Consider the following 14,115-nt stretch of genomic DNA (forward strand, 5'->3'; position numbering starts at 1 on the left):
TACCCACCCCACCACACCACTGTGTTTTCTGACACTGGCATATTTCCTATTTATACAAAATTAATCATAAAAATACAATTAGTTCAAACATACAACTTTATTTAATGATAAAAAAAGCACAAGAATAATTATAACATCACAGATACACAAGATAAGGAAAATACCTGGATCACATTCCCATACTATAGCTTGGGGAAAAGGGAGCATACACAGAGAAATCTAGCAGAGTCACATAAATGATGACAGTTCATGTGTATAAGACAATTTACAGCTCTGGGACTGTAGGTGTATAGATGCATTTGTGCTACTAAACAATGCTTCAATGCTAATGACTCTTATGGCTCTTCCCTCCCCCCAACAGTTTTTCTGCTAGGCAAATCAGTATTTCTTCTGCTTTTAAATTGTTGAAGCAGTGACAATTTCTTTTAACCTTGCAATTACCTTAAGCCAGTGCTCAGTATTATTATACTAATAAAGTGACAAGAATTTCCCTTAAATCAGTCAGCTACCAAGTTCCTCAGAATAGATCCATGGACAATACAAACTCAACCATCTCTCTCAAGTGGATTCTGAACCATTCAATCAGATCTCATCATCTTATTATTAGAAAAATCAATTTTAAAAAGATGAATTGAGTTGCTGCATTGACTCCATCATCTTGGATCTACTCCCTCAAATAATTTTCAAAAGATTTTATTTAACACATTTAACTTGATACATGCCTAAAAGGAAATTCCAGTAGTGAGATTTAATCAATGTCTCACAAATTGATATAAATACCAAGAACAAAAGTCCTTCAATATTTATATTGTTTCTCAAAATTGTCCTCATTGTCTTAAAAAAAAAAAAAAAAAACTTTAAATGAGTCTCATAGGATGAAAAAGGAAACAACTAGTGTGTCACATATTTCTCTTTTGAATCACACAGTTCTTTATTTGGCAGAGTTAGAAATTCAGGAGATGTCCATCAATTGGGGGATGGCTGAAGAAGCTGTGGCATATTATGTTGTAAGAAATGAGGAACAGGATAGTTTAAAAACAAAAAAAAAAACATAAAATGATGCAAAGTGAAGTAAGCAGAATGAAGGCATATGGGACAAAGATCACCAATTCAAATAATGAAAATTTCTCAAGGTGAAAACAGAAAGGAATTTTATTATGATCTTTCGAGTGTCCCTCCTAACAAGCAGTCAGGCAAGGAAAAGCAAATTACAAAAGGAAAGCAACAAATTATATACCCCTAACTTGGAAATCTCCCACCCTTCACTGGCTTCCAATCCCAGTCTGGGGGAAGGGCAGGCTCACAATCTAAACTATCCTAGATACAAAGAATAAGGAAACAGAAATTAACTAATACAAACTCATAAAAGCATTCATAACCATATTTGGTATAACTCCTGCTGATGTGGCAAAGTCTCACAATAGCATTCGGGGGAGGGGGACTTGGAGTACCTGTTTTCTTTTAAGTCAGATGATTTTTTGATAAATGAAACTGAGGCCTAGGATTTAAACAAATTTATTCTAATAAATCTGAGAAACTTCACCTATCACACTTAAAGGAACATCATACACAGTAACAGCAATATTGTATGATCATCTACTGTGAATGACTTGGCTATTTTCAGCTATCCAATGATCCAAGACAACAGTGAAGGACTTATGATTAAAATTGCTGTTTGCCTTTAAAGAATGAATTGATAGTCTGAATGAAGATCAAAGTATACTTTTTAAACTTTATGGTTTTTTTGGTATGTTTTCTTTGTTGTTGAGTCATTTCAGTCATGTCTCCCTCTTTCTGACATTTTATTTTGCAACATGGCTAACGTGGAAATATGCGCTGCCTGTCTGCACATGTATAATCTATAAAACATTAGTTTCCTTCTCAATGGGGGTGCAGGGAAGGAGGAAAGGATAGAGAGATTTCAGAACTCAAAATTTTAAAAATCAAATATTAACAATTTTTTTACATGTAATTGAGAAAATAAACAATTTTTTTTTTTTTTTTTTTTTTTTTTATAAGCATGTCTCCCAAAATGCATGTTAGCATTCCTGGTACTCTGGCATAAGAATAACATTTAACAAAACTGAGATGTCTTTAACCTCAATACTCAATCACAATCATAAAACAAATTACCTTGAGAAAAATGGATTTTTTTCTTAGCACTTATAATCTTTATTCAGTTTATTACATCATGAATGTTTTCTTGTGTTCTAAAAATTTCAAACTTGAAGTTTTAAAAAACAATTCTGATGCCAGTCACAGTAAGCATAAACCATAAGCTTGTATTGCAAAACATCATTTTTCTTTGTTTTCTTTTTTTGTTTTTTTTTTGTTTTTTTGTTTTTTGTTTTTTTAAAGGTTGACTGAGTTAGTAATCAGGGTACATTACTGATTCACTTCCCATACTGGACATGCCTGTTATTTCTTCCATTCTATCCATTCCCACAGAAACAGAGCTCCCCCAATTGTTGTAGCTGTTGTTCATCTCTCCTTGGTTCTCTATGCAATATGTGGTTGAAAAATTGGAGTTTTCCTGTAAAACTTGATCACTTTTGCTCATGCTGATCTGCCCATCGTAGGCTCCTGCAGAAGCCTCATTCAGCTCCTGACCAGATGGACTGCCATAACCAGGCAGGTTTGACAAGCCCATGCCCCCCATCATTTGGGGATCATAAACACCACTGTCTGCTGCTGCTACAGAATTGAGGAAGAGTTCTATGTACCTGTGCTGCATATTTGCTTTATCTTTTGACATGGCTGCCACGGCATCTTCATGGGTAGCAAACTCCACATCGGCTTCTCCAGTCACTCTGCCATCAGCTCCAACCTCAATGTAAGCTCCCACCGGTTTGAGTGGTGAGAAAAAGTCATAGATATCCTTTTCAGTAGCTTTGTAAGGCAGCCCTCTCATGTGCACAAAATGGCCCGCAGGACTCTGGAAGGTAGACCAGCCGGATCCGTAGCTGTCGCCAGACACGGCTAAAAAGTACCTGGGGTCTCTCCCAAAGTGATAGTCATTACTGTACCCAACGTAGTCTTCGTAGCCTCCATACATGATTTCATGGGCACCGTATCTCATTCCCTCAAGCCCCGCTCCTCTCCCGAGGCTGCCATAGTATCTGCCGGTCGGAGGTCTGTCGTAAGGGCCCGGACGCTGCCTCACCATTTTCTTCTGAGGCAGATCATAATGAGTGTGAACTTCTGCCTGGCTGCTCTTGAAGATTTCAATGTATCTGTGGCCCATTCTCTCCTTATGTTTCTTTAAGGCCTTTTCAGCGATCTCTTGTGAAGCAAACTGCACGAAGGCTTCCCCGCTGTTCCTCCCTCGGAAGTCTACCTGCAGCATTATCCCATTCGGCATGATTTCCAACCCTGAAAAAAACTGAACGATGTCTTCCTTGTTGCAGTTAAATGGGAGCCCTCTAAGGCGCACGTAGCCATCGCCCGCAGGGTCAGGACTATTGGGAGCAGTGCGCTTCAGGGTCCAATCCATCTCCACACCGTTGGACCTGAACACTTCCACGTATCTGTGTGCCATGGTCTCTCTGTGTTTTTTCAGAGCCAGTTCGACCTCTTCTTCAGACTCAAGCTCCACAAATGCCTCTCCACTCGGTCTCCCCTCTCTGGTATAGATGAAGTGAATTCCTGCCACCCCATTTCGAATTCTGCAGCCTGAGAAGAAGTGTTGGACATCACTGGCCGAGCACGACCAAGGCAAGCCCCTGACCTTCACCACAAAGCTGCCTTCTGCTTTGATGCTCAGCATCGTCTCGTCTATTCAGCAGCAGCAGGTTGAGAAGTGACCGTCTTGATACTTGACTTCAGTGTGTCTGCAAAGAAAATCTCATTTTTTTAGTTGACTCTTTAGAGTTCTCTAAATAAATCATATCATCCTTTTTAACTATTTTCTCAACTTCTTTTTCTTATATTATCAATTCATCTAGAATTTCTAGCACTATAATATAGTAGTGGTGCTAACAGGTTGTTTTTTCCCTGAATCTTGTGAAGGCTTTGTGTTCCTTTTACAATAAAGCTGGCTCTTGGTTTTGGAAAGCTAGTGACTATTACATTAAGGAAAGATCCACATATTCCTCTGTTTTTGTGTGTGTGTATGTGTGGAGGAGGGGAAGAAAGAGAGGGAGAGGAAAAGAGAGGAGAGGTAAAGAAAAACTACAGAGTACATCTGAAGTTTCTGAAGTTTGTCAGTCCAAGGAGAAAAGGGAATTGACTCTTCTGTCATCTATTACCACTAAACCTGACCCTTCTTTTTTGCTACCTGTCTCAGGGTATTCAGTGTTACCCTTACTTTAAGAGTAGATTTTGGGGCAAAAGAGGCCAAAACAAAAGAGGTTGTCTGAACCTGCCTGAACCTACAGAATACTATACTTTTGCTACTATGGAGGATTTTTTTGGTCGAAAAATTTTTTTCTTAGAAAGGAGGAAGTATTCAGTTAACCCAAAGATACTCTATGATTGTTGAAAGGACTGACTATTCCACAAAAACTGCTGAAAGGATTTTGAAAATCATGTTAGGAAACATTTGATTTAAAGCACCATCTCACAATATATACCACAAGAAGATCTAAGTGCGTAGAATAACTATAAGAAAATCACATCCTAAATAATTTTGAAGCCCAAAGGAGGAGATTCCTTTCAGAAGTATGGAGAAAGGAAGAGATTATGAACAAATGAGATACAATCATAATGATAAAATGGCCAACTTTGATGAAGTTTTGGAATGAGAATAACTAGAATTTATATAGTACTCTAAAAGTTTGCAAAGCACTTGACAAATATAATTTCATTTTTATAGTCACAACTACACTGGGAAATATTTTACAGTTGAGGAAACAGGCAGACAGAGAGGTTAAGTGACTTACCTGGGATAGTACAGCTAGTAAGTGTCTGAGGTCAGATTGGAATTCAGTTCTTCCTGACTCCCAAGTAGAATGCTTTTATCCAAACCAAGCTGCACAAAGAAAAATCAATGCAATTAAATTTGGAAGGGAAACAATTATCTGAAAGACACCCCCTCCCCCAGCCCTTTGGTAGGAAGTTTCTCTGATGAGTGTCTGATATCTAAGATACATATAGGATTGTTTCAAATATATAATAAGTGTCATTCCCCAATTGATAAATATATATATATATATATGTATATGTAATTCTCTCTCTTTTTTTTTTTTTTGAGGCTGGGGTTAAGTGACTTGCCCAGGGTCACACAGCTAGGAAGTGTTAAATGTCTGAGACCAGATTTGAACTCCAGTCCTCCTGAAATCAGGGCTGGTGCTCTATCCACTGCGCCACCTAGCTGCCCCCTTTATATGTAATTCTCAAAGGTAGAAATTCAAATAATCAATAGTCATGTATTAAAAATCTAAATTAATATATCAAGATTTCAGCTCTGAGTTAACTGATTAGCAAGGATAACAATAAAGATCAATGACAATAGCTGGAGGAGTTGCATGCAGGAAAAAAGACAAAATAATACACTATTAGTTGAATTATAAACTGGTTTAGCTATTCTGAAAAGCAATTTGACACTATATGCCAAGTCACCAAACTGTACATAGTTTTTGGCCCAATTACTACCTGGCATATATCCTACAGAGATAAAATAAAGGATTCATACATACATATATACTCACTTGCACACAGACATAGCAAAAACCAGAAAATCAAAGTTTATGAGGGATGGCTAAAAAAATAATGACATATGAAATGGAACGGAATATTATTATAATGTAAGAAATGATGAAAGGAGTGGATTCAGAGAAACTTGTGGAGACTTAAAGTGAACTGATACAGGGCAAAGTGAGCAGAAGCCAAGAAAATATTGTTATAAAATCTGGCAGATTTAAGAAGTACAATCAATGCAAAAAGTATGCATGACTCAAAACTACCAATGATGAAACAAGCAACCCATAACTTGATAGAAAGGTGGAGGACATGAAGAGGAGATTGAGACATGCATTTTTGGATATGGCCAATCTAAATTCATTTTGCTGAATTTTGCTTATTTGTTCTACTAGGAAAACGAAGAGGACTAGAGCAAGATGCCAAACCAAAAAGAAATCAAAAGAAAAGAAACCATTTCTAAATAAACCATTATATTAACTTTGAAAAGTTCTTCCAAATAAAACATTACCAGACTCCAACTCCAGTGAATATTGACATTGTGAATCTGAAATGATTATCAGAACCAGGCAAAAGATGTTTTGCAATCTCCATTTATTAATCTGAGAGCCAGGGTTGATATATTCTTTAAACGTGTTACATTAATACTAACTACTTCCAAGTGATGTCATATAGGCTTGATATATTCTAGGGTTAATATATAAACCATACTTTGACATTTCAGTATCCACCTTAACTACCAACCCAAGGTATGTATAGAAACTGTTGTAAATAGCAGAAATACCAACCTTAAGTATTTGCCTAAAGTGTGTCTTTAATTCATTGTTAAGGGATAAATAGTATAGTTGAAATGCCTTATTCTTGTCACATGCATTTTCCATCAAGATTATCCTAAATTTATCTCAAGTATGCCTTTAATTCATTGTTAGGGAAATAGTGAGCCAGTGCTTTGAATTGCTCCCCCTCACAGAGAGAAGGTCTCAAATAATAGCTGATCCTTCCTGTTCATGGACTTGTTCAATACTGGCCCTCTATAAAACATTAAATCATCTTTAAAACTATTTTCTTAACTTCTTTTTCTTATATTTCTAGCACTATAATATAGTAACGGAGAAAGAAAAGTAAAAGAAAAGAAAAAAAAAAACAAGGACCTTCTAGCATGTCACACAATAGAAAATAAAAGTTGCAAGAGACACAAATAGTACAGCTTTGAAACTTAGCTGCACAATTTATCATATAGTTTTGAAAAGAAAACTAAATGGAGATTTGTTTTTTGTTTCATATATGATCTTTCACTATTCTTCTTTGCATATAGAAATGAATGTTTGTCAATGTTTGTAAAATCCTTAATAGCAAAAAAGGTTGTAGCTAAAATCTAAATCTTTCAGATCAAAAAAATAAATAAAAAAAATAAAAATAAAAATAAGTCCTAATGTCTGGAACGAAAGAGTTCAAGTACCAAGAACCTACAAGCAGGATTACGGAAGACTTTGATACACCTGTTTGGATATGTGGGGTGAGAGGACTGTGACTTTTCCTGGCACTTCCCCCAAGCCTGTTAATGCTCTCCTTTCTTGCCTCTGGACTTCATTCAGGGTTCAACTCAAATATCCTACCTTCTGGAGCAGGTCTTTCTCATCACCCCTTGCCCTATCCCTATGTGATTGTCCATCATTTACATACCACATATTTTCTCTATAAATAGTTGTTTGCAAGCTCTCTCATTTCTATCAGAATATGAGCCCCTTGAGAGCAGGAACTATGTTTTGGCCTTTCTTTGTATGCCTAAAACTTAGCATAAATGGTTTTTAGCACATGATAGGAGTTTAATAAATGCTTATTGACTGATTGCCTACTGTATGCATACATAGGTACTACCAAGCAAAGCAATAGCTACTGGATCCCATCTCAGAACCTCTCCCAGAATTTAGCTGCAGCCCATCTCATTAGCCAATATAGTTCAGACCACCATGGTCATGGATCTGTGTCAAGACATTGTTCCCCTTGTGAGTGAGCATAATCTAGTATTAATACTCAGCTAACCACATGACAAATAACCAGTATCCCATTTGATTTACAGTGAGTTCAGATATCAAAGTATTAAAATCCCTGTTTTACAGATGACAAAACTGGGGGTTAGGCAGAATAAGTAACGACCATATTCATGGAGCTATAACCATGTCACAGGCCCTGATTCAAACCCCAAAGCTCTAACTGATTCCAAGTATAAATAGGCCATCTTTCAGTTTTCACAGATTTGAAAGAAAGAGTATTTCCCCAGGAGAAATCTTACCTTTGCTATCCTGTTAGGAGGCTTCCTGGCCAGGAACACAGCTCCAGCTGAAGTGTGGGCTCTGAGCAGAGATTTGGAAAACTGACCCAGTCCTGGGGCTTTTATATGCTCTCAAGTGTCTCCTCCCCTTTCCTATTCACATTAAAAAGGTGTGAATTGCCAGTCTCATAATGAGTGAGTATACAGTAGTCCTTCACAAAGGACCACCTCTCAGGGCTTGGCTATCCTACTGGCTCTAAGCTCCACCCTTATTTAGTTACATTTACCACATTTGCCACTTTCTGAGTACCACATGGTGTTCATATCTCAGAAACACTGAAGAGGAAATTTATAAACCCCCTCCTCCCCCGGGGCCCTACTACCAGATCTTATTAGCCTCCTAAGCACTTAGTAGGTGGAAAGACAAAGGGAGGTTCCAGTCTTTATTACAGTGAAGAGATATTTTTAATGAATAGTCATATATTTCTGGAAGGTCTGACAACAAAATCCCAGCATCTTAAGTAAGCCAACCAGGGAGCAAGCTTCACTTTTTTTTTTCTGCTCTTTTCGATAGACAATTATTACATACCAGAAGGGAGTCAAAACATCCTCAGTAGCCACAGTCTCTGGAATAGAGAAGTCAGAGGAGTTATTTAGTGCAGCCTTGACTTCCAGAAATAAGGCACTAAAGGAACAAACAGAAAGAGAGTCTCAGCCTCCAGTATCAGGAATAGCTGAGGTATAATAAAGTAGAAAGCTGAAATAGGGTACAGAATTTAAACTAAGGAAAGGAAATACTTTGAAAGATAGCTATTTAGGGAAATACCTAGAAATAATGTGAATGAGAATGAAAGGTGTACCTTCTAATAAGTGCAACAATCATTTCAAGCCTGAATGGCACATGTTTTTCATTCATACTCATAAGTATAAGAATAACATTTAATGTCTATTAAGATTTGCTAATGGCTCTTTACATTTTTTATTTCATCTATACCTAAGAAACTTGTGAGGTAGGTAAAATTTTTTCCTATTTTAAGGTGGGGGAAGTTAATTAACTTAAGTATCTGGCCCTGTTCTTCACAAGTAGTAATTTTCTGAAGCAGAATTAAAATTCACATGTTCCTGAGACCAGCACTCTATCACCACCTACATGCCTCAAATCTTCTCTGCTTTTTTTTATTTTTTTTCATTTAATTTTAAAAAATTCATTGTTCATTTATTTTTAACATTTTTCTCTTTTTAAAATGCTGAGTTCTAAATTCTCTCCCTCCCAACCTTTCTCTTCTCCCTTGGGTTAGCAATATATCAATTATACATGTGCAAAACATACTTCTATATTAGCCATAGTTTTTAAAAAGCAAGAAAAATAAAGCTAGCAAGAAAATTGTACCTAAATTTGGACTCAGGATTTATTAGTTCTCTCTGGAGATGAATAGTATTATTTCTTCATGAATCTTTTAGAATTATATTAAATTATTGTATTGATTAGTGGTTGTCTTTCACAGGTGTTCATCATTACAGTATTATAGCATAATACTCCTGTTTCTACTCACTTCACTTTGCATCAGTTCATATATAACCTTCCTGAAGTTTCTTAAACTATACTGCTTGTCATTTCTTATTACATAAAAGTAGTCCATCACAATTACATACCCCAATTTGTTTAGCCATTCCCCAATTGATTTCCAATACTTTGCCACTATAAAAAAAGATATTATTATTTCTTTTTACATATAGGCTTTTTTTCCCCCTGCTTTTCTTTTCTGGGTTAAAGGGTATACAGTTTTATAGTCCTTTGGGCTTAATTGCAAAAACATTTTTTAGAATTGTTAGACCAGTTCAGAATTCCACCAACAGTTCATTATTGTATTTCTTTTCCTCTTATATCTCTAGTATTTGTTACTTCTAATAGTGTGAAGTGGCTCCTCAGAATTGTTTTAATTTGTATTTCTCTTAATGGTAAATTATAGCATTTCCTCATTTGACTACAGATAGCTTTGGTTTCTGCTTCTGAAAATTGGATCTCATATCCTTTGACCATTAATCAATTGAGGAATGGCTCTTATTTTTGTAAATTTAACTCAGTTTTATATTCAATGTATATTGAGAAACAGGTCTTTATTTGAAAAACTTGCTGCAAAAAAATTTGATAAATCATTTCATCATTTATGATACTTTTAACAAAATGTTTTTTCCCTGATTATCTTTTAATTAGGTCTATTTTTGCTTTTGCTTTGTCCGAGATCAAAAAATTTAATATATATTTTTCAATTACATGTAAAAATTTTTTAAAACATTTAAAAAAATTTCAATCTCCAAAGATTCTCTCTTACTCCCCCTTTCCCACTGAGAAAGCAATTTTATATAGATTATACAAATGTAGTCATGCAATATACATTTCCATATAAGTCATACTATGTAAGAAAACAAACATAAATATCCCCCATTAAATAATATTAAAAAAAAAAAAAGCTTCCATCTTTGTTAGCATTCTAGTGGCTGCCCATGTGAGCTTCCTAACTTCGTAAAAAGTAGTGACTATTATATGAAAGTTTGAGGCCCACCATAGACACCTATCTTTCCCAATATGATACTGATTAATACTTATTGGAATAGACTAGGGATCTAAATAAAATATTTCTCACATACTTTGGATGTGACAAACAATGAGATGTGCTAGGTTTTCGATCAGGGAAGTGAATAGTTTTCTTATAAAACATCACTTTTTATCTATATATCATCCTGGGAGGAATGGCTCGGATGGAGAAGACACAGAAGGCGGTCATTTGGGTGATGAAATTCGCGCTTAAATAGTCTCCTTTTCTCTAAAGGTTGTGGGAAAGAACGGGGCTTTATTAACAAGGTCAAATTAGGGGGAAAGAGAATTTTAGGTTTCCCAGCTTAGAAGAATAAGGAATCGGGGAATAATTCCGATTTCGGCGAAATTAAATTGGGAAGTGGTAGCACATGGCCTGAGAGCCAGGAAACCTGAATTCTAGTTTCCGCCGCGCCGCGGAAAAAAGACTCTCTCAAATCCGGCAGCTCCAAAGCTGAACTCACCCTAAGGATTCCCTAGTGAAAAAGAGTAAAATCCCTTCGGCTCTAACCTCATTTTTGCAGTCAGAACTTGAGTCCCAGAGTGGCTGAGTTTGTGATTCCTTTTCTCCTGTGTCACTTCATTCTGCAGGCGGCAAGAAAACAGGAAGTCATTCAAATGCGATTCTCTCCTCCTATTTGATACTTTGGGAGACTTCTTCGGGGAGAAGGGTCTTTGGCTCATGAAAGAGAACAAAAAGGGTAAGAAAGGGGTGGGAAACAAGGGAAACGAGGAAACAAGAGAGTACCAGCTGTCCCCAGTGAACTTAAGTTGCCAGACTCAGAGGAGCTACTTCCCAGGAAAGAACTAGCAGAGGTGATTCCAGACTCCTGCTTAGTGAACTCTGGAGGATCTCGGCAAATGGGAGAGGAGTCGGAAGCCCCACACAAGTGAAAGTAGCCCGGACCGGAAGTGGGGCTCGGGGAGCCAGCAGCTTGTGGCCGAGCACGGAAGTGGGTCGGGGAAACGGGGCTGGGCTAGCCGAGTGCCCGGGCCCAGACCAGACTACCATTCATCGGCCCCGCAGCCGTGGAATCACTGAATAAATTGCTGATCGAAGCGGCAAAAAGATTCCCTGTGCGTGGAGCCAGCGCAGTGACTTCCGTCCTTCGCCCCACCCACCGACCCTCGCCGAAGCCAGTGATCTTGAGTCAGGTGGAATCCACCGCGACGGAGGAACTCCGTGCGAGCCAATGAACGCCGAGAGGCGGGGGCGGGGCCTTCGAGCTTGCCCTCTGTTCGCCTAGAGCGGTTGGACTGTTTTTTCCTCCTGGCAGGCCTCTCTCTCTCTCGCTTCCTCTCTATCCTCTCACTCGGTGGTTCTCAAACTTTTGCTGTCCCCGGCTTTATGCTATAAAAAATTGTTTCCAAATTAAAAAAAAAAAAAAAGAGGTTTCGTTTACGTGGGTCCTATTTATAGCGCTTTACCATATTAGAAATAAAAACTAAATCTGAATTTGTAGGCCTCCCAAAGGCTTTCAGAGACCCCAGGATTCCCTGGGCCGCACTTCCAGCACTCCTGCTCCAGGCCACTTTGCCCCCTGAACCTGGGTGCCCTTTAATGTGGAGGTCACCTATCCAGTCTGACATTATTTCGGAATGTGCTGCAGGATGTTTGTTACGTTGTTCCTAAAGCAATGTTTCCTACCCTGTCACCCTTTCTAACTCTGGGAGCTTTCCTGGTCTCCAGAAAGCTTTCTCCAGTCCCTCTGTGGAAGATTTCCAATTTTATTCATTAGATACCTAATTTTGCCCGTTAGATTGTGGGACACTGAAGGGCAGGGGCTGACTTTGCCTTTCTTTGCCAGCCAAGAGCACAATTCCTGACCAGGAGCTCTTTAAGATGCTCACTGACTTCTTTCTGCCAGACTGCTTTGCCCTGGGTTTTTTTTTTTTTTTTTTTTTTTTCATGATTACAATTGGAAATTATTTTCTTGGTAATTTATACTGGCGTCTGGAGTTGCTTTCTTTCTGATCATTACTCTCTTTATTTAAGATTCATGGAGATCCTCCAAATGAACGTGCTATTTAGGCTATCCCTGTGAAGTGTCCCTTTGTATACCGATTCTTCTGGAAGCCGGCTTTGGGAGCATAGTAATTTTTACTTCACTGGCATGGCCCTGCATTTAAACATTGAATATCATTCTAGCTCTTTAAGTTGCTCTTCATTGCTTTAATTTAACATCCAACAAAACAGGCATTTTCAAATACAAAGTGGAGAAAACTAAGAGGGTTGTAGATTAAATCATAAATCTCTATTGTATCTACACTTTCCCTTTGAGAATGTATTACAGGGGTAGCTAAGAGGCCTAGTAGATAAGAGTACTGGTCCTAGAGTAAGGGAGACCCGAGTTCAGATTTAGCCTTAACACTTATTTCTGTGTGTTCCAGCTGGTGAACCCTAGAAAACTCAGAAGTGGAAGGAAAAGTTTGTCACACTCGGGTGAAAGCCAGGCTGTAAGCCATACTTCTAGTGGTAGCAGCAGCAGCATTTGTGGCTCTCATCCCAGAGATGGTAAGGGAAAGGAGACAACTGGTTAGAAAGAGATCACAGGGGACCTTATGCTAGTACCGATTAGCTCTTATTTATACACTCTGTGTGTGTGTGTGTGTGTGTGTATAAAGTGTACACAGTTCTGGTTCACAGTTCCAGAATAAAAGGGTTAATCACAAGGGAGATTAGGGATCCTGGTCAAAGTAATAAAACGATGAAGGACTAGGACTTGTGGATAAAGGGGACTGGGGCCCTTTCAGGGTACAGAGCAGAGCACAGACAAGAAAGCAGTTATTACACATCTCCCTATATTTCATCACCTTCCTTGGAAGTACCAAAAACTTGCAGACCTCCCAAACTAGTTCTAAAATGTCAAAATATTTTGGAGCTACCTTGTTTTCTCGAGGTAAGACCCAATAAGGAGACTATGTCCTGAATTTGGCATAACAATGATCCTTTGTGCCCTGGATAATATCCTCTGGCAAAGTATATTTTATATACTTTGGATTTAGCTCCCTCCTATTTCCCAGGGCCATCCATTACATATTCACAATCCCTGTTCCTTGTAACTGCTGGGTACTACATTTCTGTTCCTATCACTGAACTCTGGTTCTGTACCTTAGAGTAATCAGTGTCCTCAAGATTTGAGACTGTGACTGTTCCCACAGGTCCAAATAATACCAGTATTGTTCCAATATCAACCATGAGATCTGTCTTGAGCCCTAAAAAATATTGTGTGGTGGTCCCACACCTTTCATGTATATAAATGGTCCCATCTTTAGCAACAACAAGCCCTCTTTCTTGGGGGAGGGAGACTTCCATTTGCAAATTAATTTCTAAAATTAATTAAATTCTTGTTTGGACCCTAACTTTCCTGTCTCTAACTTGCTTTGCAGGGCTCCAGTTACCCAAAGGTTAGAAGCTGGTTCTACTCCAGTTGATAGAAAACAGCAGCACAAAAAAGCCTGGCACTTTGAGACAATGCCTCTTCATCAACAGGTAAGCAAATTACAACTTTGACATAAAGTTCAATATCAAGAGAAAGAGGAAAAATGAGCACACAGTGAGAAAAAAAAAATTGACTATAAAAAGCTAATATGGTAGTAAGAGGACTAA

The 14,115-nt window shown here is 38.0% G+C and overlaps 1 protein-coding gene and 1 long non-coding RNA gene across 8 annotated transcripts in view; one reads left to right on the plus strand and one right to left on the minus strand.

The window, feature by feature from the left end:
• Positions 1 to 78: 78 nt before the first annotated feature.
• LOC141563626 (heterogeneous nuclear ribonucleoprotein H2-like) lies at positions 79 to 11,724 on the minus strand. Of its 5 annotated transcripts, none has more exons than XM_074304994.1 (6): positions 11,254 to 11,724; positions 11,017 to 11,090; positions 8,499 to 8,594; positions 7,931 to 8,062; positions 4,881 to 4,969; positions 79 to 3,830 (listed from the first exon to the last, which is right to left on the minus strand). In XM_074304994.1, the coding sequence occupies exon 6, from the start codon at positions 3,764 to 3,766 to the stop codon at positions 2,369 to 2,371; it is 1,398 nt and encodes a 465-aa protein (XP_074161095.1). In that variant the 5' UTR covers positions 3,767 to 3,830; positions 4,881 to 4,969; positions 7,931 to 8,062; positions 8,499 to 8,594; positions 11,017 to 11,090; positions 11,254 to 11,724; the 3' UTR covers positions 79 to 2,368. The 5 variants fall into 5 exon arrangements, with proteins under 5 accessions (XP_074161095.1, XP_074161099.1, XP_074161098.1 ...); XM_074304998.1 differs by having other exon boundaries at positions 8,499 to 8,535; positions 11,515 to 11,642; XM_074304997.1 differs by having other exon boundaries at positions 11,515 to 11,642.
• LOC141563629 (uncharacterized) overlaps positions 11,636 to 14,115 on the plus strand; it is a 45,585-nt gene continuing 43,105 nt past the window's right edge. Inside the window, exons 1-3 of one of the 3 annotated variants that reach the window (XR_012488472.1) lie at positions 11,636 to 11,756; positions 12,897 to 13,020; positions 13,896 to 13,998. This is a non-coding gene — a long non-coding RNA (uncharacterized LOC141563629). Of the gene's footprint in view, positions 11,757 to 12,432; positions 13,999 to 14,115 lie in introns of those variants that run through there. The other 2 variants (XR_012488471.1, XR_012488470.1) reach the window with 2 other exon arrangements.

The sequence above is a fragment of the Sminthopsis crassicaudata genome, chromosome 3, assembly GCF_048593235.1.
Source record: "Sminthopsis crassicaudata isolate SCR6 chromosome 3, ASM4859323v1, whole genome shotgun sequence".
Taxonomy (NCBI): domain Eukaryota; kingdom Metazoa; phylum Chordata; class Mammalia; order Dasyuromorphia; family Dasyuridae; genus Sminthopsis; species Sminthopsis crassicaudata.

Excerpts from the sequence above, each read along its gene's own strand:
- LOC141563626 (XM_074304994.1), bottom strand. The coding sequence starts at position 3,766 with ATGCTGAGCATCAAAGCAGAAGGCAGCTTTGTGGTGAAGGTCAGGGGC.